The sequence below is a fragment of the Mugil cephalus genome, chromosome 11 (genome assembly GCF_022458985.1).
Source record: "Mugil cephalus isolate CIBA_MC_2020 chromosome 11, CIBA_Mcephalus_1.1, whole genome shotgun sequence".
NCBI classification, from domain to species: domain Eukaryota; kingdom Metazoa; phylum Chordata; class Actinopteri; order Mugiliformes; family Mugilidae; genus Mugil; species Mugil cephalus.
In genome coordinates this window covers 20,768,432-20,793,667 of record NC_061780.1, presented here as the reverse complement: position 1 = coordinate 20,793,667, position 25,236 = coordinate 20,768,432, and the positions used below count along the sequence as shown (strand labels likewise).

The window sequence follows — 25,236 nt, the reverse complement described above, 5'->3', positions numbered from 1 at the left end:
CCCCCCTCACACACACACACACACATCAGAACAAACAAGCATTTCTCAGTCCTCTATTCACCGAAGCGAAGCTGGACCGGTGTGATCTCATAAAAGACAACAGAGCAATGCGTCTCAGTTCATCCCTTTGACCTGGACGTGCCCACAGCTGGACTCACGCTGAATAGAAATCAAACACTGTCCTCCTGATGCAGCCGGCCTCGTCTGCACCATCATTTGTTATGATGATCTGTTCTTTTTTTGTGCGTGCGTGTGTGTTCTTTTCAGCTGCTGATGAGGTTTCCGAAAGGGGCGACAACTAGAAGGTAGGGATAGATATATATTTGCACAGTGACACATCCGGTAGCTATTTTAATTATGATTAGCTGCCACTCAGATTTCTCTGTCGTCCTGTATACGGCCATCAGGTGGCAACATAGTTAAGAGCGCCGACAACCCAAGTTTTGATTTATTTGTGTCTGATTCCGTAGAAGGGTTTACTCTCTCCACCACTATTACCCCTTAATAGGAATCTTGACGCACTCGACCAAAACCGAAACGAGAGCCTCTGTATTCATTAAATATATCTCCGGCCTCCTGTAAGGCTTACACGAGGCGTTATATCAAAAACCCAGGAGGTTCAGTGCATTTCAGCCCAAACACTATAAATCTTCAGGCTCTGGGCGATTTCATGCGACCTTGAAACAGAATACACAAGCAGGAAGGACAACAGGAAGGATTCTGGCTTGATTTTTTTTTTATTCAACTAACTATTGTCTGATAAACAACCTGGTGTTAAAGTATAGTTTTGCTTTAAAGTGAAATGTGCAGATAAACCAGTATTATGTGTGTTTTTCTTTTTGTTTTTTGTTTTCTTTTTTGTCCACGGTCACCGTGCTCCTGAACAGCAGGAAGCGCACCTGTTCGTGCTACGTTCAAGTTCAAATCATAATGTCGTACATTGGAACATTAAATGTAAAAATGAAAGTGAGCAGTGGGACGAATACACTAATATTTTAATTAGGCAATAATTCATTTATTTTCACCTTCGCACTATTAAATAGAATCAAATGAATAAATGTTTGGTTGCGTTTCGCTACGAGTTTCACCGTTACGATGCCAGCTTTCCCGACCGTACGTGAAGCCATCACAAACTCCTGATCCGGTTTCCCAACAATGAGGAACTTTTCCTTCTGAGTTTCCACTGAGGCGGCGGAGACGTGGGATGCATCGGATGGGAGGAGATGAGAAACATCGCACGAAGATGTGACCAGAGTTGTGATTTGAGTTTATTTCCTTTTTTCAGATTAGAAGGAAAACATGGCGAATTCAAGTTCTGCGCACGAGGCTAATAATTTCACCTCCGTTCAGCCTCACCGCGCTGAGGTCCTGGAAAACCCACTCCAGGTAAGTTTGTTTAGGCTGATTAGTCATGGAAAGGGAAACTGGTTCATACGGAGGGCAACATAAATCAAAATCATGTAATTTATATTATATTGTAAATGTTTGTAGGCCTAAGGAAGATAACCTTAAATTAGTTGTTTATAGCTTTCTATTTATTGTATGAGCCTTTACCACTCAAGAGTAAGCCATTTATTTTAAATTTCAGTTCGGCCTATGTGCATTTCCTTTTAAATAGCAATTTTAAAAAGCTAAATATAATAGAAACTGTGCCAAACCTTTTTTTTTTGTGCCTTACTGAAGCACTGCAGCGATAAGAGGGAAACTGTTTCTGACTTTCAAGAACTTCCCTTTCTAATCACTCGAGGTTAATCTCTAAAAAAGCTTGAAAGTCAAACTATAGCCCTGCCTCCAAAGCTCTTTGGGTAATGAGCACTCAGTGTGGATGAGGAAGCCAGAAGGGGGAAGAGATCTATCGGTGCTGGCGCCTGTCACAGCTATTTTCTAAAGTGATCATCACCAAATCTGTGCACTGAAAGACTTTTTCTTACTTCAGAACTTTCTAGAGCTGACATTATTAATCCATCCATTAAGACACATGCTTTCGTGAAGCTCTCACTACGTGCGCTTGCTTCTGCGAATGCCTTGTGTGCCTCCTCCTCTCACGCAGACACACATTCTCCTCATGCTCATTTCCCCCTGCCTTTCTCCTATCTCCCCTCTCCTCTCTCTGCCATGTTTCCTCCGTGCGACATTACTGACGGGGGCCAGAGCGAGAGTAGCAGAGGAGGAATGAGAGGCGTGAGTAATGGCCCATGGGTAGGCTGTGAGAGAATAGATCTACTGTAAGAGTCCCGAACAGCTGGCTAATGGTCCCATCTCCCCCTCCGTCCAAAGCTACCCACCATCCCAGAGAACATCCCAGCATCCAGGGGACAATATCTGTCTGTCTCGAACTTAATTGGCCTACCACGGTCGAAAATATGCCACTGTCAGAGTTGATGTTACTGACAAAAGCCATGTTTCTTAGAGTTTGCCGCAATGTTTGCCCTGTATAAATAAGAAGTTAGAAGACAACAAACTCTTTGTACTCGAGTTCCCAAGAGATAAGGGATGCAGTTTAAAATGCGCCAACTAACATTAGAGTAAAAAAATCTGAATATATGATTATTGTTTTGGGATTTTAGTGTAGCACAACTGCAATTGAGCACTTTGTTTGTGCAGCATTCTTTTTCCTAAATGCTGCTGAACCACTAAATGTTGCTAGTTCATATGAGGTGAAGAAGGTGGGAGACCGTTTCTGTGCACAGTTAATATTTCATCTGCAGGTAAAAAAGGCAGGTGCTACTGTGATCCCACCCTGTGCCGTTATCAGGTTAAAACTTTGCATGTACGGCTTTTGAACGGCATTTGCATATTTTTGACCACAGTTAAATAAACACCAGGTGGCACGTGATCCCTATCTTGAAATTAAGTCTTAGTAAGCATGTGGTTCGAGGTTTAAATTTTAGCACAGATGCAATTGATTGTGAGACGATAGAAGATATTCTTGGCGGTGTATAGAAGATATCATAAGGCGTGATCATTTTAACATTTCCCACTCTTTCTCCTTGTCTTTCTCGCCCATCTTTGTGTTCAAATATGACACCGTCCTTGCCCGTGCATCGTCTATACCCACCACATATGGGCAGAAACTGAAGGGCTTCATCCAGAGATCAGCCCATCCTAGGGAGGGACAGATCCCTATTGTCAGCAGACACAAAGGGTCACGCTGTCTAAATGTCTGTACGTCTGACTTTTGGTCGGTGTCCAGCTGAAGAGGATCCGTGCTGTCAGTCCCTCGCTTTAGCCTTCAGACTCATTCAGCTTTCTGACATTTACTTGGTAGCAGGTTTGGTCTTTTCCACTGATTCCACATGGAAAATTTCTTGTAACAATAATAATTTCGTCTGTGAAGCCTTTTAGAGGACAATCAAAGCCTTTGCAAGAACAGATGTAGGGTGCACGATAAAGTTGGCAGGTGGAATTTTAATCATCTTCAAAGTAAAACATAAAGTTTTTGTGTTTGTAGTTTTGTAGTTTTGTAGTTTTACTTATTTAATGACTAAGTTGTAGGAGCTAATTGTTCATGGAATACTAATGCAGTGGGGGCATTTTGTAATTTGGAGCCATTTTTCTGGGCCACGCAATATTTTGAGGGTTAAAAATGATTAATTCTCATGCATAAGGGTTATGCATAAGGTGTGTGTGTTTGTAAGTCTTTTGTAACTTGTAAACTCAAGTTAAAAAATTACTATAAATAAAATGGACTTTATCTCTGATATTTAAAGAAAAGAAATCACACAACACATTGGCTGGGGTTTAATGCTGTAGACATATCTACAGTGATTCGTGTGTATTTTGAGTGTCGTGCGTCCCTGATTGTGAATGTGTGTCAGTTCGGATTATTTACAGTCAATGATCAGGACTCGCTTTTGTTTATGTTGACATTCAAACTTGCTCGGCTGCTTCAGGCAGACTCCTGTTTGAGTTTGTGTCAGCATAAACTTAATTGCCGTGTGAAAGCTGAAAGACCTTTCTTTGATCTGTTGTGTCCTCACAGTCGGTGTCGATGTCTGCGGTTAGAGAATCCTTCTCTGATTCTCAAAGTAATTTAGATGTCACTTGATAAGAATCTGCTATTTAGAGTTTTTTCTTTCTTTTTTTTTTTTGCCAGATTAAGTTGTTATTTCTAGTGACATATTGTGCACCTGAATTCCTCCTCTGTAACAAATTAATTACATTTTGACAAAGCTAAAACCTGGCTGAGTATAATCGGCTTTCCCGTACAGCTGGTCCGAAACATCCCCTTGATTACATGAGGCGTCTTCACCAGAAAGACCTGGTGTGTTAAAGGCAGTCCACCCTAAAACAATTGGATACCTGTGGGTTTATACATACATGCAGCAGTGAGCAAAGTACTTCAAGGAAAAAAAATACTCTAAACTAAGTAGAAAGTCCTGTATTTAAATTGTGGCTTCAGTAAAAGGACAGAATCTTTGTCATTTCAATAAAATCAGAGGAAAGTGAAAATACTCATATAATTCAGAATAGCTTTTTTTCTGAGTGATCAAGAGTCCTGTTTGCCAGCAGCAGGAGGTCACTTCACATTGTGTCAGTTGCTGGTAGGAAGATTAATATTTTCATCTGTCAGTTTTGGTGCTGCAGGGCAGGTTATTTAGTACAGCCACATTTCAGATTCTACTTGCTTTCCACAGCATTACTAAGCCTGTTATGAGTCTGCATTTTGTTATGAGGCATGTTTCAACCAATACTTGGATGAAACGTCCTCCAGTTCCCCTCATTTCAACTTTTCCGCGGATATTTCCTGTCAGGTGTTGAATGTACAGTATGTAGCACAGGAACAAAAATAATGTGGCGGTAAAGTGGCATAATCAGATCATACTTTAGATGGATGAATATTTTGAATGTGTAAAGAAATTCAAGGGTCTCTAATCTTAATTATTGTTTAATTGGTGCATGATCACCAGAAAACTGTCATTTTCTTATTCTTAGAATTAGGCCTATCTACAGATATACAGTTGTTCAGAAATAAACACTTACTCTATGAGGTCCTTTGCATATAACAAATGCTTGGAAGCATCATACATCATTATTCAAGATCATTCTTCAAAATGTTATATGAAGTAACCAGTTGCTAATTTCCTCAAGTAAATGTGATAGAATAGAAGCACAGCAAATGTTGACACTATTATGACTCACAGTCTTAAGGTAGATTTATGCTTCTGCGTCGGATCTATGCAGCAGCCTGACATTCACAGGCCTCAACACCTGTGATTGGTCCGACAGGCATTTCCTCCTTCACTTCGCTCAGTGGTTGGGTAAGGACAGAAAATTATCCTTCCTTCCTTCTGCCTCCTGCACCACATCTACTTAACTACTTATCTTCTCTTCTCACACCGCTGCAGTGATTTCAGTTACAGTAACTTTAGTTCAACTTCTGTTAACTTCAACTTCCAGCATGAGCCGCTCAGTTCCAGTCGGCTTTGTTTGAAGCACATGTTGGAGGCGTACAGCGGCTTAGCAGGGCCCCGAAGAGACTCTGCATAGATACAACAAAGAAGTATAAACCAAGCTTTGCTGGCCATGCATTTGACATGAATCAGTCAGTGCGTTTACAGTGCGACTTTCTGAATGTGGGCCGTGTCCCAGTTTACATGCAACGGAGAAAATCGAATAACTGACGGGAATATGTCCTCCTCCTCCACACTAATGTGGCGATATATTACGTCATATCATAATCAAGAGTCGTTCATGTGGCAGACCGGATAATATGGATGGATAATAGTGCAGCTTTTTTAATGTCCCTCAGGTATCGGCTCTGTTTGCCTTCTTCTTTTGAACATTTTTGTTTCCGGAGTCATACGCCAACAAAGCGGTTGTGGAGCATGCGCACACGCGTTGTCTGGTTAAAGTTCCATTAATGTATAAACATGGGGGAGAAAATCGATTTCCATATCTGGGTGCATTAATCAGGAGAATTCTGATATCAGTAACGTTTTTAGATGCACTGACGTTGTACAGTTAAAATCAGATTATGGCAATATTTGTTAACATGCATGTAAATGCACTGACTGACTAAATCAATTTTAAAACCACGTTCTATAGGCGCCTGTGTAATCAAATCAAATCCAACTTTATTTGTATGGCATCTTTCTTACAAATCTTTAAATGTCTTTAAATGTCAACTTTTTGGACATTAATGAATTTATTTCTAGTTTTATTATCTATTGTAATTTATTTCTTATTGTAATGTTTTTATCTTCTCTTTATGTATAATAACCTATTAGTATTATTATTAGTAGTAGCAGTAATAGTAAATGCAATTACTTACTTTCCACTATTGCAACCATAAAGCGGCCTCATTTTGAAAATTACAAATATCATGAAAGCTAATGATATTTTAACCAGTAACTACACCAGTACAGTGCAACAAAGGCAGCTTTGTGATAAAAGTCTCCTGCTTTTCTTGAGTACAGTGTGCAATGTTTGCTAAGTCGACAAGCCAGAGGCACTCCCTCCCATTGTACCGCCCTGCCTGTCTCCACTGCTTTGTTTGCTCTTCCTGTGACAGGAAAACTCTCTCCCTTTATCTCTCCCTCTCTCATATAAATGTGCCTTGCTCAGCGGATACAGCATTAGGCTCCTGCTTTACTACTCCTGACTGAGCTACTTTAATCCTGCTGCGACCACCGCGCCACAAATCCACTCTCTTTTCGCCAACGCTGTCAACAAAGAAAGAAAAGAATAATTTACTCTCATTAGGTTGAATGCACCTGCTGGTAAGAATAGTCTGATGCGAATAAATCCAATCAACAGTGAGATGAATCCCTCCTCACACTTTAAATTACTCCATCTCCTGTGTGAAGTCTGTGAACTATCCCCGAGGCTGTACATCTGCCGCTTTGTACTCTTGACACACTACTGTATCACACATACACACTCGCCTCGTCCCGGCCCTTCTCAGTATTAACCACCAGCCTCCTCGTGGACTCTAGTAGCTGCAGATCAGCAGACCATTTGCACTCTCCCTTGTAAAACTTGACAAGGTTATTGATCATGTTTTTGTGAACCTAACACAGTTGGCCTGATGTATTGCGCCGTCAGTCTGATTGTAAATTACCTCAGAGTTGTCGTCTCCTCTTTTACAATCGTCTCACCTCTTTCTACCCGCCTCGGCACGTGACGAGGGAATCTGTCATTCACGCACACCTACACACACCAACACGCACTCCTTACCTTGATATGATATCAGTCCCCCGAGGAATCTCATCAGTGAATCGCTCAGATGCTCCCCGCCTCCTTCCAAATCCTGTTTACCCTCTGGTGCACTGCAATCATTACACGCACGTATAGAAACATACACACACTGAGGTCTAAATTCTGTTTACCCCCAGTGTGCTATCATCCTTCGTGGACTATGGTCAATCTTCCGGGTCAGTGGGTTCATCAGACTTGGTGCCAAAGTGGAGAGAAATGAATGAAGAGAAGGTAGAATGAGAGGAGAAAAAACAGGGAAAAGGAAAAGGATGTGAGATAGTTTTGAATTAAAATTAGCCATAAATCCACCAGGCGTAAATGCTTCAGTCGGGCTGGTGAGGAGATGATGAGCTGTGTGATCTAATAAAGTCGTACATTATAGTGAGCTGTTAGATGTTGTGTGATGAGCAGATAAGTCAAAACTAATTGACAAAGAGCTGTAGTCTTTTCCTCATGTCTTTGTGTCTACATTGTTCTTAGAAGTGAGGATGTTTGTTTTTTTTTATTACTCACAGTTGAGTCATGTTTTTACCATTTTCAAAAAATGTGTGAATTAAACAGAGGTGTCATTTTAGATCTCGGCAACATGGGCCATGAAATCTTTGGTTGATTAGACATTTTTTATATATATTTTTTTTAATTTCCCCTTACAATTTTACTTCTTTTTTTTAAATACCCATTAACATGAATCCAATATATTTTAGTGAAGCGATAAATGGAGGCAGAAGAAGTTATCTTTCAGTCTTAGTCTCCTGTACACAGTAGGCCCCGCCCCTATCGCTGCTGAGCCAATCACGAGGCAGCATATTACACACTGCTGCTTTCAGATTCTCCACAAATGTGGAGACAGTGGTTTTGAGCCACGTGTGGACTGGAAAGGTTCGATGACATCGTTGATGCTATTTCCTTTTCAAATATAGGTAATTTTATGATTGCAAATATCATATCCAAAACCCTTAACTTAGCCTGCAGTAGCAATCAAATCGACTGTCATCTGCATGTTGCCATGTCCCAATAGCTGCTGAACTTATAATATTCCCCATAAAACCATATGTGACCCTCTAAACACAGAGGGCTGTCGCTCTGCCACTTAGCGGTCTACTGGAACTTTTAAAGTCAGGAAAACTTGTACGGGGGTTTAAATCACGGCTGCACATTAAACTGAACCTGTCTGCTGTGTCAGAATGAGCACAGGTTCTGATGAAGTGCACGTAATTAGTTGCAGGAGCTGCATAATGCAAGTGTGTCAGGAAGCCTCATCATCATGTATCACCGTGAGAGTAGGTGTGATGGTTTATCAGAACGCCGAGGGGCACAGGAACTATCACTACGATCACGATGTTATCTGTGTTGCTGCGCTGTTCCTGGTGTCATTGTGATCTGCATCGTCCTGGCGTTGGTCACATGTCCACACGAATACACAGTTGGTCGGTAGGAGTGAATCACTACACGTATGCACAGATGGTGAGACTGTCATTCATGACTGTGAGTCGGGATGTATTTGTATCAGCAAACTATCGCTGCTGTTAAGCAAAACCGCAACACGCAGAGAGAATTTAGTTCTATGGCTCAGTACGTTACAGTCACCTCTAGTTAGAGTTCTTTGTCCTTCAGTGTTTTTTCTCTGGATGAGTTCATTCAGTGGTGGAGGGGGCAAGAGCTTTTAATACTAAGGATTTGGTAGCTGTCTAGATCAAGAATGTTTTAGGATGGTTTAGGACAATGTTTATCATTCTTAAACAAAGACTTAATAGGGTTTACTGTACTTTCTTTTGCGTGTGTCCAGCTTGTAAAACAGTCATTTATGTGTGAAAATATCAAGGCATGCGTATAGACTTGGTCTTATATGAAAGAAGTTGAACTGAATTTAATGGAGTTTGTGATTTATCATGGTTGGTTCATGTTAAATTGCTTAGACACCACAGTTAAGAAGTGGGAATCTCACCAGTCTTTTTTTTTTTGTCAGATTTATTTTAATGCTCAGTCTTGGACATGCACTTCAGCTTCAGTCTCACATCATTAAACACTTGTAGGTTTCTCACTCTGGCTCATTCTTAGACATTCTCTTAAAATGTGTTGAGGATGGTGGCTGTCACAGTTACGTCTACCCGTCCTATTTATGCTTCACTATATTTTCTGACGCTGACATAAAGAATTACTCCTTGTTCCTCACCCAGAGGGAGATTTTTTTTTTTTGCGTAGTGGGTTTAAGAGTAAATGATTGTGACTGCTCTTCATCCTCAGTGTTGCAAGTGGCGAGCGATAGACAACCTCTAAATTAAGTGATGTGCTGCTGTTGTGTGTTTGGAGACCAAAGGAATTAATTTACACTCCAGTCATTTTAATAATTTTTTTTTCCCAGATCAGTGTTATCGCGTTGTCAACAACATCAGATGGATGTTGTTGACAGTAACCCACTGCCTGTCTTATCTAACAGGATGGACCACTGATCTGAGCATTCACACTTTTCTTTTTCTTTGGTAAATATGGAGCTTCTTCCTCTCTGTCTCTCACTCTGCCTCATAATGCTCTTTCAAAGGATAAATGCTTGGTTGTGCTTCGCTGCTGTTACGTCTCCTATGGTGATTGAATTTCCATCTTTGGGCTCTCATCATTCACGTTCCACCCCCACTGTGTGCTTTCATTTCTTTACAAACTTGGTCCACCCACAGCCGCCGGTATGTTTATGACCTAAAATTTAATTTCCTCTTGGTAAATATTTTCCAGGGATATGAGGGAGAAAAAAAGAAAAAAAAAACAAACAAACAGCACAGCATCACTTAAAGTGAATGTATCCCGTTTTCTCCTTCCATACTTTATACACCAATTATGAACCCCTGCTGCAAACTGGCTACAAGCAGATGCTCATAATATCTTGTGATATTAGCAGTTGTTCCACCGCTGCGGGTTTCAGTGAAATGTTTTATGGTCTCCAGGCTATGAAGGTCTACCGATGCCTCAAAATTTTAGCTTTGGTTTGTAACTGTAAGCATGCCAGCCAGTTAAAGTAAGATGGTTAACGCATAGATCAGGGATAGCATTATGACCACCTTCCTAATATTGTGTAGGTGTCCTGTGGTGTCTGACAATCCCTGTGTCCAAAATCGCTCACTCACTCCCTAACCCCCTTTCCCTGTCCTATATAGTGAGCTCAATTGTCGCGCAGTTAATAACGTCACCGCTGTCGCGTCATTACGTGTCAGACTGCCGCGGCTCCCCTGGTTACCCCGTTATAATTTACACAATAGTAAAACGTGATGATTTTGTAAATACATATGTGTGATGAAATGAAAAATGAAATTGTTTGTTCATATTTTCGCGACGAAATTTCAAAATGTGTGCCACTAACGGCCATTAACGGCGGCGCCGCTAGAGACGCAATGCATGATGGGATATCAACAACCCGTTGATTAGACTACTACTTTTCCCAATGCTTTATGGGAAATTTTTACTGCACTATGTAGGGCGTAGAATTTGATCATTGAAGCTTTTGGACACCACTACAAAATGGTATAACCTCTATATAGGACCCTATATAGGCGTTAAAATTAATGGGAGTAAAATTTTAAATCTTTTTAAATCGATTTCCCCAATTATGTAATGAAACAATAAAGGTTTGCACAGTCTAAAATGACTCACTAAAATATTAGTAAAATATATAGGACCCTATATAGGGGTTAGGGGGCGATTTTGGATACAGCTAATGTTGTTAGTGGGGGCCTTTGGGTCCTGTGGGTTGAGTGGAGGGGCCTCTGTGGATCATCCCCATGATCAGTTTGTGATCTAGTGAATTTGGAGGAGGTTTTTCATGTGTTTTTAGTTATTCCTAATCCGTTTTGTATGTGTGTGTCTGTGTCAGGCATCAAGGAGGGTCATTTCTATGGGGTGGGGGTGCTTGATCTCATCTAGGTGGGTGCTACAGAGTCTGTTTGTCTACAGGTGCAAACCTGCATCCAGATTTTAGCGTGGTGTCAAATATCATGGGAGAATTCTGGGGCGGAGGGAATGTTTTTACATGCATGCGTTACTAGTCTGTGTTTGTTGCGTGAATGTGTGAGAACAGAGATACTGATACTATTATGAAACACTTACGGAACAGGACTCTCTGTGGCTGTCATGGAAATGTGACAGCTGGAGGGAGTTGTTGTGCGACGAGTCGAGCACCACGTAATCTTCTGCCTGTTTACTGTTTGCTTCCTCAGACCTATCTCCTGGGAATCATCATCTCTATATGTGGGAATGTCCTCATCAGCGTTTCGCTCAACATACAGGTATGAAAACACTGGGAGCAGCTGTACCACTGACACTCAGCACACAGCGGGCGCTAAGCGCCTGCAAAGGCTCATTTTTCCACTCTCTAACTACTTCTAGACGGCCTTTTTCTTGACAGTTTGTTCTCTCTCTCTTGCAAGCGCTCGGTATTCATCAAGATTTTAGCGAGTGTACCCTTAGGCATCGACTGTGTGATCTTCACAGCAAGCGTCGTGCAGCAGAAACGACTGCGTTTCATAGCAGAGGAGCCTGTGTGCATTAAAATTAACAGGAGTTAAATTTTAAATCTTCCTTTTAAATGCAGTGCTGTGATTGGTAATACATTTTCCCCAATTGTGTAATGAAACAATAAAGGTTTGCACAGTAATAAATGATGGACTAAAATATTAGTAAAACACCCACACCAAGCCTCAACAACATTGTTAAGTGTTTTAGCTGCATGCTGTTAAAAGTTATTTCAAGAGTAGACATTTAAATTAACTTTTGTAGAAGCATACACGCTCTAGCATTACCAGAGTGGAGGCTTATGAGTTAAAAACACCTCTTTCTAAAATGATCAGTCTTTTTCTTTTTCTAATATAATACCCATATGATGCCTGCAGCATCATATTGGTATATAATTCACGAAAGACAGACTGAGAGGCTGTGATGTCTTCAGCCAGGTGTGAAATAGTGCTGAAAGAAGCTGATGGACATTTATTATTGTGCAGTGTACCATTTCAGAGGGAGAATTGTTAATGTTTACAAAGTACACTGTACAATTGTGTTACCTTCCCAACTCATTGATTTGGCTAATTGGTGTCATTCCTCTTCGGAGATGAAACGCTAATGAGCAGCGGGTGTTATGGTGTGACAGCTGATGTAGCGCCGTGTTACCTATAAATAGCACCTTCTGTTGTACGTATTGTACACCGGGCTGTTATTGCTTGTTAAAAGTTCCACTTGATCCACTTAATGGCTCCTCGTTTCCTGTCTCTCTGACAGAAATATGCCCACGTCCGTCAGTCTCAGCGTGGCTCCAAACCCTACTACACCTCGGTGCTGTGGTGGTGCGGCGTGTCTCTTATGGGGATCGGAGAGCTGGGTAACTTTGCTGCGTACGGCTTTGCCCCGGCATCGCTCATAGCCCCGCTGGGCTGCGTGTCTGTTATAGGTAAGTGCGACCTTCTTTTTTTTTTTTTTTTTCCCCTCATGCATTATCCATGTGTGAAAGCAGGATGAAATGTTGCTTCCTTGGGGAACAGCACGACGTGGTGCCGTGAAAATTCCCCTGTTTTTTCTGTCATAAATTTGCCCCCTCCTGCCAACCATTTACATCATGGGTCTTCAACGTTTTCAGGCCAAGGAACCCAAAATGATGGAGAGATTAAGTAGGGACCCCCTACCTACCACATGAATTCTATATTAAACCCAACCTAGTGCTATTCTGAACATTATTATTATCATTTTGCATTCAGTATTAAGATATTCAAATAATACACAGATTCAAATATTCATTTTTTCTTTTTTTAAATTAGTGCATCTGCTGTTTTGTTTTTCTTTTCAGTACAGACAAGATCAACATTAAATAAGTTCCAATACATGAAACTGCATCTAAAATATTTCTTTCCTGTGTATCCACGCTACACATCTGCCTGCACTGGCAACACTGATAGGTCTTCACCTTATTCAGTGGAGTTTTTCAGGCTTACAGAAACCGGCATTTAAAAAAAAAAAAACTTTAACGTTTTTGTAGTAATGAATGTGATTTCAGAGTAAGAAGCTTTATTCACACGGGTTCTGTGTTTAGGTTCATGCAGCAGTCTTTCAATTTCTAGCTCATATTCATGACTGGACTGAGCACATTAATCCGTATAGCTCCGCTCTTCAAATTTCCAAATGCTTCTGACATTCTAAATCCGACAGCCCACTCCAGCAATGATGGTTTTACAGCCCACGTCGTGAACTAAAGATGTCATGAACTAAGCCGGATTCATTAGCCAGTCAAAACAAAGCCGGCCCGGTTGCTACAGCTGGCAGCTGCTCAGTGCAAACACTCTAAACACAGGTTAAATATTGAACAGGTTCACTTCTTACCTCCCGCCACCCATCACTCACTGCGCTGGAGGTGGTGGTGAGTCATGGATATTAATGACAGCTATTACCCCGCTGCTTCAAACGATTTTCTTGCAAGTGGATGAATGGTTCGAATAAAGCACTAAACGAAACCACAAATCTTATTAAGATGGCTGCACCTCTTGTTCATTGTAGTTTTGCGGAGCTCTATTTGCATCAGCGAGCAATTACTTATAAAATGCTTTCACCAAAATAACAGGGCTCCAGTACTTTGCTCCGTTCATCGCAGGAACTTATGTGTATAAATCTGACCTTGTAATGAGCCTCTTCAAAGCCGCAGGTATTAGCAACCGCTATGCTCATTTACATTTCACTGACATTCTTACAAACGCACTGATTGCCAGCGGCGAATGTTGCATCAGAGTATTATGCAGCTGAAGTGTGTCTTTAAGGAACATCCTGAAGAATTAATGCTCCGGAGACGGAGAGGTGAAAGGAAGAGGAAGGAGGCTAAAGTGTCTGCAGCTGTGATATAGTCTGTCCTCGTCAGAAGCTAACGAGTGGAGCTCTACGCTGCTGCCTCTCGTCGTGACTCCACCTCTAACCTCGCACTGACTCATACTTTGAGCAAATGAGCAAACGCGCAATTCATGCATGACTGTAGCGATGTGTAGAAACACCCCTGTCTGGTGGATTTTTGTCGACCAGAAATGCTCCTTTGGCTAGCAAACGCACCACACACCCTCTCCTGCTGTGTTGTTGTGCCTGTTTTCCAAGAGCTGCGTGAAGGCTCAGAGGGGGGGACAGACGGCAGGAGGCCTTCAGTGAGTAAACAAGAGGGAAATTAGTGGTTGGCTGTGTAGAAGGCGGCTGGATGCTAAGAGGGGAAGAGGGTGAGGTTGGAGGTGGAACATATAGAGTAAAGGAGAGGATCACCAGATCCCAAACTGATGAAGCATCTGCAGGATGATCCACAGAGGCCCCTCCCATAGGATGCAAAGGTCCCCCATTAGCAACACTGTGTTGCCAGACACCATAAGCAAACCTCAGAAGGTGTTTGTTTGTTTTGGAGGCACAAGTGAGACCTACACAATATAAGGAAGGCGTTTTTAATGCTGTGGCTGATCGGTGTATGCACAGAGTGGAAAGCAGAAGCCGAGGAGAAGAGGGACAGGACCGGGAGAGCTGCTGATGCTGCTGTCATCCACCTGTCGTGGCATGTCACACCGGAACCTCTGACGCTCCACGTGGAGCAATTACCACTGTTCCCCATCTACAGAGCCCAGTGGTCTCTATTAGGAATGACAGCATCATCCCAAATGCTGTTGTATGGAGCAGAACACCGGCTCACTCTTTAACATGCCAAGTCATCGCATGCAAAAGATGAGGGAGGCTGGCTTAGAGGGAAATAAACAGAAATCTGATTCACATCCCGCATCAGCATCACTCACAGATGTCAGACCTGCATCACTGTATCACTGAGATGCGTTGTTAGCACAATGTAAAAAAAAAAAAAAAAAAGAAAGATTAGATAAGATTCATTTGTATTTTTGGGGTTTTAGTTCACAAATCTTAAATACTGTATATACTGTAAATATCACAACATGCCTTTCTGAAAACCGGTCTTAATGTTGATATTTTTGTTGGACGTGAGCCATCAAAATTCCCAGTTTGTGACACAGTGGATACGACACTGAACAAACAGTTCGTGCTTTGTGCGGGAGATGACAATTTTTGTCGCTGCTTTCATCTGGTTGTTGTCAGGCTCGCGGGGTGAAAGAATGTTTGACGCCATGTGTTTCATCACGGGGAGGTTTCCATTACTGCACATCACCACCGAGCAGATGCACGCACAAAGCGCACACTGGAGTGGTGACAGAGCTGTGTACCCCAGAGGTTCCAGTTGCCACATTTTTCATTTTATCAAGCCGTGTGAATCTCACTTTGTATGGAGTTGCTATGGTTACGTGTTAGATCCAGCTGGTCCCAGAGGCAAAAGAGGAGTCCTAAATGTGTGTGTGTGCGCGAACATCACAGTCACAGTATGAAATATTTAACAACTTGATGCTTCATCAGGACATTAAGGAGAGTCTTTATAAACTTCCAATTAGACAGTCTCCCGCTAATTTTAATGGCGGGGGTTTGCCTAAAGTGCTCTTTTTTTGATGATATTTGCTGCTGTTAATATCCATGCTAAGAATCTGTCTGTGGTGTCACAAAGCCCCAGTGATTCCATGCGTGTCACGCCGTGTGAGCATATTGAGCAGTTTATGCTCTGTTGCTAATCTGCTTACGGTGGTGTCAGAGCCTGTGTACAAACTCAAGTGTCATGTGTGTCGCATATTCCATATTTTGCAACAATTTTTCCACTGAATTAAAACCGTCTCTGCCTGCGTGCCATCACCTGTTAAACCGTATGTCTGTGCGCCAGGCGGTAATCACCGAGCTAATGCAACTACTACATCTTGTCTAGGCTTTAACCCTCTGGAGTAGGTGGACGCGCCGGTGCGTCCAAATCACATGACCAGTTTAAGATGACATAGCAGCAAGAGGCAACGTCACTGAATCGCCATTTCATCTTTTATAGAAAGTGCCAACTTCAGCCTATGCACCAATTTTTAAATTGTGCTGATAGGCCAAGTAAAACTAGACCTATTATAAATAATTTACGTGTCTGATGCACGGAGAAAAGGTGAAAAGCAAAATGCTAGCAAGGGGAGATTGCTAGCTAGCTTCAAAAGCTCAAAAGCCAAAAAAAGAGAGAGAAAAATATTACACCCTCTTTCCTATTGGTGGATTAATGCTTCCCATCAACCAATCAGGAATGATGTGTCAATGGTTGCTAGGGAAAGGTTGTGGTTGGAGTGACACTATGTTCAGTCATTTAATGCAGTTCAATGGAAGTAGTAATAAATAGCTTTGTTGTTTGCAAAATTTGTACATAAGCTTTTGAATTTTACCCTTTAGATTTGCATTCTCAGTTATAAAAATAGTTCATTAAACATGTTTGTGGTTTTCACAGAGAAAAATATTACTTTTCCTACTCCTACTTTGATGGTTTTAGTCTGATTTTAGGTTCAATGTGTTATTGCAGGTTGTCAAAATGAAAAAAAATAATTGTAAAATGACACATGTGAGGTTGTGCTGAAAAGAATGAAACCAAACAAGGCAACAGGGTGCGGAGTTGTTAAGATGAAATATAAAGGTAAAACCAAAAGTAGTCAGAAACGTCTGATTATACTCTAGACTCCAGAGGGTTAGTATTCCTTAAATGTTTAACAAAGTAATGCCAACAAAATGAAACTTGCCGCTGGCGCTGTTAAGTGTTGAGACCTCTAGCGTGGCAGTCACATTGTGTTATGTAAACTGACCTCATCACCGTGACAGGCTGCTGTCACTGTTTGCCTTGTCGACTGTTTTGGTAAGTCCGCCTGTGTGGCCCTCCATCTGTGTATGCGTCTGCCTCTTTATCGCCACGTCTGTGCGCAAGCGTGTCTGCCCGTCTCACAATTTGTCTCTCTGACAGCCAAACCCTGCGTGTGTGTGTGTGTGTGTTTATTTGTCTCCCTCGGTTTCGGCGCATATCACGGGGAAACATTAAGAAGACTAATCGGAGGACTTAGCTCATGTGAGACTGATTGCACAATTTTTTGACAGCGATATTGATGAATGGGTTCGCGAGAAATGTGGCATCTTGGCGTAATTCGATGCTGACGTTGTGAAGCCTTAATGAGTCCCATTCATCTGAGGCGCGCCGACAGATTCCGTCACGCTGATCAATGTAAATGTGTCAGGTACTGTAAAAGCGTAGACACGCCTCTACGTAGCATAGTGTCAGCGTGCATGTACATGTACAGTGGATGCAATGTAGCTGCAAAATAGCTGTGTGTACAAGCCACGCATATGAGAAATTACTCATTTTATTGCATGGTGCATTCAGAATACACGTGTACAGCCAGTGCAGTGCGTGCATTGTAATTGGTAATTTTATCAAGTCAATATTCAGTCATTTATCTCGGCTCATGTCAAACTCTTATACCCTGATTATGTTTTGTTGTAGAGAGAGCAGTATTGATTGTGATGACACGGTGCTTTTCTCTCTGGCGAATGTGCTTTATGAAAAATGAACACTGCACAAATAAAAACTGTTAAGGCTGAATGTTTTCAATGGCTGTTAAACTAACTGTGATGTATTTTCACTTCACAGCCAGCGCTATCATATCCGTGGTTTTCCTCAAGGAGACGGTGCGCGCCTCTGATATTGTTGGTAAGTAAACAGTGAGTCAGGATAGGCGTCCTCTCCCAATGCTGAACGACATCACACTGTCCACACGCAGCAGGTATACGAAATTGAAGGAAACAGGAGGAAACATAATGCGTTGCAGTTTAAGTTTTTATCTCTTAGTAAAAGTTCTCTCAACTGCTTTCTGTTTTTGTGGCACTGGGAGGAAAAAGGTGCACTCCTATTATGGAGATTTGTGGAAAACTGTTGTCGCATCAGTGCGTTGAGTCTGCTGCTAAATGGCATGATTGTCATGGCAGTCACAATGACGACCATTACGACCGCCGCATTGGAAATTCATATCAGCGCCACACAGCTCCGCGCTTTGTCGGATTCTCCGGGCGCACCAGCAATATTTTCTTTGCCATTTTTTTGTGATTGTCTCGTAATTGCCGAATGGCATTACCGACCACACACTGGAAACGTTTAATTGTCTGAATGTTTTATTTATGACGGAGGGAAATCACTGAGAGCGGGCTCTGTTTTCCAGAGGCGGCAGTCGTAGGATAAAGATGCAAATTAATGATAATTAAAATCACATTAAGTAGCACTGCTTGGGCTAATGTTTGAATGAATAAGGTCAATATTGAGACTCGTGAAGTTTTACTGGTAAGATTAAATGTGTCATATAGATTTTTTTTCATCAGCAACCATCAAATAAATGCCACAGTTCAATGGTTTTTGTACAGATTTAAGGAATGAGGGAGAAACTTAGCGCCATAGCCAAGTCTGCAAATTATATTTTAATTCCAGAGTTCTTTTCTGGTCATTAATCTTTTCCAGTCTATATTCCTAAATGTGCGAGACTCTTTAAACACTTACGATTTTAAAATCACGCTTCAGCCAAGCAATATGTTTGCAGTTGTCCAGAATTTCAGAATACATTAGGCTAGTTACACAGATGATATGCATGGTCATTAATACAGGAATTAATAGCACTGGGAGTGTAAGGTGAGCGGGAGACTCGGTGCAGAAACCGTTTCGCTACATTCTCACTCCTCTCTGCTCTCTTTGTTTCATAGGTGGCACCTTGGCAATAGCAGGAACCTACCTCCTGGTGACCTTTGCCCCCCACACTTCCACACACATTACGGCTCATCTGGTCCAGTACTACGCCGTCAGCTGGCACTTCCTGCTTTACCTTGTGTGTATTCTTTTTAAACTCTGACTTCAGTAACACGCTGTTTTCACAGTTGAGTAAGAATAATATCATAAACAAATCTTATGAGTTATCGCCATGCACAATGCAGCTTTTGTTGTTGCTGAGGTGAAACTGTTCTTGTTGTCCTGCCGACTAAGGCCTTTGGGACCTGCGAGATGCCTCCCTGCCTAGTACTGCATGATGGATAAGAACTGAAACTCTTAAATACCTTTTCTGTTTCCTTGGAGCTATTGTTTGCATGGCTCACAGTTATTTAAATAAGTACACTTGCAGCAGCTCTATCTGTCTTGCGGATAGTTGTCTTGTTCTAACCTTTAACCTCCCCCGAGGAGTCAAGCAAGGCAAGGACCACTCTCGTGGCTTGATTAAGGTATTAATTTTTAATTAGTCCTCTGTCAGAGAGTTGAGGCACAGTTGATGGATGCCCCGACCCTCAGAGGAAGGTGTGATTTATCTTTGCATGCATGGAAGTGCTCCTCTTCTCCTTGATCTTCTTGGGGCTTTTCATGAAACCTGTGAAGTAGGGAGCGAGTCCTTTAAACCTTAGACTATCTGTGTTTTGTTGAAAAAGAATGCAGCTTCCACTTGATGGTCTGCAAGTGCATTAACAAACACACACACACACACACATATTCTCTTGGTCCAATTTTGCCTCAGGCAGCGGTGGAATAAACATAGCTGAAAAACAAAGTGTTTTTCTCAAAGCCTACTCATCAAAAAAAAAGATGTAAATATTTGCATATGTTAACTCTGTTTTAAAAGCAGCATTTCTGCTGTAGGGGGTCTTGTCCTGTTGCTTTTCCACTGATTCCAGCACTATGATTTCTACCTTTCAGGTTAAATGTCTCTTCTCTCTAGAAATACAGTGTTTTATGGATTTCTGAGAAAAAAAAAAAAGTCTGACACCTGATTTCTTAGTAGTTTAGCATATTGCATGTTTTGAACATCACGTATCTACAGAATCCAAGCATGATATAGTTTCCATTTTATACATGTTATAGACCAATCAGCCATAACATTAAAACCACTGACAGGAAACTGTTTTGCCTGGTTATTCATGTGGACGTTACTTAGACGTGTACCACCCACCTAGACCAGAGCAGGACACATGACACCCTCAGACTGTTTTGGAGGCCTACACAATATTAGTAAGGTGGTCATAATGTTATGCCTGATTGGTCATCAGCAAAATGACACAGACGGGACTTTAACCCAGCCACAGATTGTGACAGCTGCCGTTTCACATCCTGAATATTCTGTTTAATGTTTTGAACAAACTGGTTCTCTGCACATAATCCATCAAAAAAAACAAAAAAAAGAAGCAGAGATGAACGTGGAAGTGTGACAGCCAGGAGCTCCTCAGGGGCACAGCCAGTCATGTAAACAGTGAATGTGTGCCCTGCCTAGTAGTGCCATCATTATTCAGGGCACAGCATTTTACTCTGCCTTATTCCACATTCAGCTCTTTGAATCCACTCCTATTTTCTGCTGTTGCATGAGAAACAAAAGGGGAAATATTTATGCGGATATTAGACAAATACAGATGGATGTCTAGAAAGACAGATGTTTTTTAAACCGAGATAGTTTTACTGCCTCTGGCTGCGGTGATTGATAGTGCGTATAGGGGTTTGCTATTTTCCTTTTCTGGCAGTAAATACTCATCAACGTGCAAAGAACAGTCTCCAACAAGTATGGGATTAACTGCAGTGGGTGATTAATCACAGGAAATGAAATATCCATTGCTGGCTTATTATTTCTAGGGGTCATGCCGATATCCAACGGTTTCAGCTGGAAGGACTGTTTGGTGTCATTCACAGTGTGTCTGAGTCTACATTTGTTACAAATGAGTCAGGGTTTCGTTAGTCCATTTGCGAAATGAATAATTACATTTTGAAATAAGCCTTTTGTTTAACATGTGGGGATCCAGGATGATGTTGAGAGACATTTAAAGGTCAGCTCTGGCTTTTCCCTAATTTCTGCTATCATGCTCCTTTCTCATATTCCGTCCATTAGAGGCCATTGTTGTGTTCCACCAGGGGTCCTTGAAAAGCTGAATGCAATTGGACTCACAAGGGCAGCCCTGGGCTCCTCTCATTAAAGACCAGCAATTCATTTCATTATTCCGCCACAGTCATTTGTTTCAATTAAAGCGCAGTGCTCACTGGCTGCATACTGCACTTTGCTATGCAGATAAGCCGGTCAGTGAGAGTAATTTCGGCGCTTTTCAATTTTTTAGTGTCTGCGCAAAGTTTGAGGAAATGGAAACTGCATGAATGATTTCGTACAACCCTCTCTCTGCTCTCTCTCAACAGTTTATTGAGGTCATCATCTTTTGCGTCCTGCTCTATGTCTACAAGATCAAGAAAGTGAAGCACATCATCATTGTGATGCTGCTGGTGGCCCTGCTCGGTATGAACAAGCGCTGCCCCGATGGAGGGCAGAGGATATGGATTAAGCCATTTTTATTTTATTTTTTGGTAGTCAGAGGTTGCTTCGTTGTTGCCTGGCTACCAGCAGTGAACCTATGCTCTGTTATAAATCCTGTAAAAATGCAGCGTAGTTAACAACAGCAGGAAAAATTATTGGCAGTGAAGTTGTACAGCCGAATGCTAAAGTGATCATTTGCTTTCCACGTCGCTGCAGCCTCTCTCACGGTCATCTCCGTCAAAGCCGTGTCAGGGATGATCACCGAGTCGATAAAAGGCCAGCTGCAGCTCATCTACCCCATCTTCTACGTCATGCTCGTCGTCATGGTCGCCTCCTGCGCCTTCCAGATCAAGTTAGTCAAGGTCTTCTCCTTCTCCCTCTACTCCTGTGCACTTTTCCTTTTTTCTTTCTTTTTTTCCACTCCTTCCGCCTCACCTCCCTTTTTATTGCTCAAATCCCTCACGATCGCCACAGGCCAGATGCAATTGTCTTTTTTTTTTCCGGTTCCTCAACAAACTGAAGAAAATTACATTTCGGATGTGGCGACACTCGCGAGCCCGCAGCACACCTACGGCGCGGTGATGGATGAATAGGCTGCTCCGTTGTCTCTGTAACCAAGGTCATTGAATTCACCGCACCTCTCGCACGCTGTTTTGTTCTCCCTCCGCAGATTTCTCAATCAGGCAATGAAAATGTTCGATGCCACGGAGGTGGTTCCTATCAACTTTGTGTTCTTCACTGCAAGTGCCATTGTTGCAGGTATGTCAGACACAAAGCTGCCCACTCCAATCCTCCCTTTTAAAAGGTCAAGTGTTGTTCAGTATTTTGTCTCGTAACAAAACTGATATTTTTGTGTAGTTATTCCTCCGTTGTAGAGTTCTACTGTGGTCCAGAAATTCTCAAAGACACGGTATTCAACCGCTCCATGTTCCTTTAAAGCCTTGAAAGCTGCCAGTGTATTTTAAGTCAGTCCCACATACATTGTGCCGGTGCCACAAATACTCACCATCGCACAAAATATGTGTTAATCTGCGGCTGAAAGTCCCAATAAATACATGATTCATTTCTGTCGAGCAGTGGGCATTTGTTTCAGTAAACTTCTGAGCATTTTTATCACAAAGATAAAATATGTGTGCTGATATTTACCAGCTTTAATGCTGATCGTCTTTATTTGGCATCACAATATTTGCATCTCACAAACCAACATCCATTCCCAAAGGGAATGCAAGCAGTATAAAACTATGAGTAGTTTCATTATACAGTTTACACTGATTAATTAAAAGTTACATTAATTAAAAACTAAAGTCTTAGTGAGGTTACATAAACGTGCAAAAAATCTGAAGTGTGCACAGCAAATGCAGTTTAATTAGATTCAAGATGTAGCTGTTTATTTCACTGAAATAAAGGCTTCATTTCAAAGAAATCATTTTTAAACGATGGACCCACGAGAAAAATATTTATATCTCCAGTAAGGCGCCACGAAAGTACTGCAAAACTAATCTTTTCATGCCGACACAATAACACCAGCCTTATTTATTCCGAGACCAGCTCCTTTCAGCGAGTAACACACATTCTAATAACGGTGCGCTGAAAAACTGCAATAGCTAAAATCAAATCATGACTCAACACAGCTGAGTGTGCTCTATCTACTGTACACAGTGATTCACTCATCAGGAAAAGCCCCAAAGTATTTATATCATGCGTGTTCTGCCAGGTTAGGGTTTTATTATCTTATCGGTGCTCGTCAGGAAAGAGGGAGAAAACATGAATAAATCTATTTTTTTGCTTTGCTGTAAACCGCCGCTGACTCAACGTCATTTCTGCCTGTTTGTGTAATAGTGGAAAAGGTGTCCAAGAGTCCAAAAAAGGCCAAGAGTATATATCTGGGTTTGGTGCGAGACTCCTTTAAACGAACAAGCATCTTTTTAGAAATGTTGCACTTATTTCCTTTAATCATAGGGGAAGACTTCCACCGTGTGAGGTGAGATGCGCGGCAATTTGAGTTTCCTTTTCTGAAGATCGCCCGTTCTGATATTGCTTTTCGCTTCTGCACAAATAGCCCGACTGCACTGCACAATAAATTACTCGTTGTATTATATCTGGTGAAAAGATCATCCGGGGGCGGACCTCTCCTTTAAGATTAGATTAGTTTCGTGTTGAATCAAATTGTCGTTATGGTTCTGAAAACCCGGTCACGGCACACAAATCACAGGCAGCGACAAGAGAGCAGACGCAAAGTGAAGATGCATTCTGTTCATTGATGACCTTCGCCTAATTTAAAAAAAAAAAAAAAAAAAGCACAGAGACGAATGTCTTCTCGTGTGAGTGATACAGCTTTTAGTTGATAATAAAATCCTTCCCTAAAAATAGGCTCATGATTTTTAGGGCGTAAACAAAAGCGCTGCAGTTGATTTATTTGTCCTGTCTCTGTGAGAAATGAGAGAAACGCATTCTAATGAGCTTTGTCATTTCTGCAGGGATAGTATTTTACCAGGAATTCGAAGGCTTGGCCGTGCTGAACATTTTTATGTTCCTTTTTGGGTAAGTATTTTAATAACTCTGCAACTCTACACCGGAGCTTATCAGAATGTGACATTCACTGTAATGTGCTGCTAATCCTCCCTCTCTTCCAGTTGCCTGCTGTCCTTTCTTGGAGTTTTCCTGATAGCCAGAAACAGGCCAAAAATAAAGCAAGCAAATCGGAATTTTATCCCAATGGAAAGGATTCCCGGTAAGTTGTTTTAAAAAAGCGTTTAATCAGCTCTCTGCAAAAATACAATATGTTGCCTGGTGACCTATTTGCGCCGAGTACGTAGCATTGATTAGCAGTTGGTGACAGAATGAATGCAGCGCTGTGACCCTGGATTCGCCGGACTGCCAGTGTCTGCAGCCCGAGCGGCCGACGCCATCTAATGAGCTGTGCTGTTCACAGGGACGAGGCAAACGGACAAAGTGCAGCCCGAGGCAAAGACTCCAGCATACGGCTCACTGGCAGCCAAACTCATGTGCAACAGAGCCGACCAAACAGACGATTCGTAGGAGCGGCTCCATCTGCTGGGACCGTACTTTCTGTAGAGTTTGTGTGTGTGAACACGCCGCTTCCAGGGCTTTTTCAATGAAATCTGTGTATGGATAGAAATGAGACGCCTCACTTTAAACCAGCATTAGCTGAGCGCCGGCGATGGCGGCCGTAAAGATTGTACGTCCACAGTTTCAAGTACCTCTCTTGAATAGCTATTTATTCCTTGAAAGAAAACCCGTTTGTATTTTAACCATTGTTTCCAGCAACGTTACAGTGAAACCTCACGAGGACAAACTGACTCCCAATACGAGATGAAACTCCTCAGGATAAAAGCGACTTTCCAGCAATGTTTCCAGAGGCCACTGGGAAACAGGACTTAAAGAATTATATTAATCAGCTGAATAAATTGGTCTGTGTGTGTTAAGTGGCCAATAAACAAGAAAATACAATATTTTGGCATGTGAGGATGTCCTGTCCTTCCTTAAAACAAGTGCACTACTGCCCTCTAATGGTGGGAATAGACTCAAATATGAGCAGGCTGCTGTGTTAAGTGTGTAGGGTTGAGCTGATGTGAATTCTCTTAATTTCAAAACGACAGAAGTGCTTTTTAGCGATCGTTTTTATAATCCCTCCCTCTCATCCGCCGACGCGAGGATGCACCGCTGTTGGAAACTGTTTCCAAGGAGTTGCATTACTTCATGAAGCTGTAAAGCACGACCTGACCGCCCGTCTTCACCTCAGATAAACCTTAGACTGCATAACTCAACCGCTACCAAACTTTAGCGTTGCCAGGCAACAAGACTCTTATCTGCCACC

General features: G+C 41.9%; 1 protein-coding gene across 1 annotated transcript; it reads left to right on the top strand.

Annotated features, from left to right (window-relative positions):
• The first annotated feature begins 1,160 nt into the window (after positions 1–1,160).
• On the top strand, positions 1,161–24,879 carry LOC125015905 (NIPA-like protein 2). The gene is made up of 11 exons (XM_047597958.1): positions 1,161–1,386; positions 11,403–11,471; positions 12,457–12,625; positions 17,735–17,794; positions 18,832–18,953; positions 21,284–21,380; positions 21,615–21,750; positions 22,069–22,157; positions 23,876–23,939; positions 24,032–24,129; positions 24,331–24,879. The coding sequence occupies exons 1-11, from the start codon at positions 1,300–1,302 to the stop codon at positions 24,435–24,437; spliced, it is 1,098 nt and encodes a 365-aa protein (XP_047453914.1). The 5' UTR covers positions 1,161–1,299; the 3' UTR covers positions 24,438–24,879.
• The last annotated feature ends 357 nt before the right edge of the window (positions 24,880–25,236 follow it).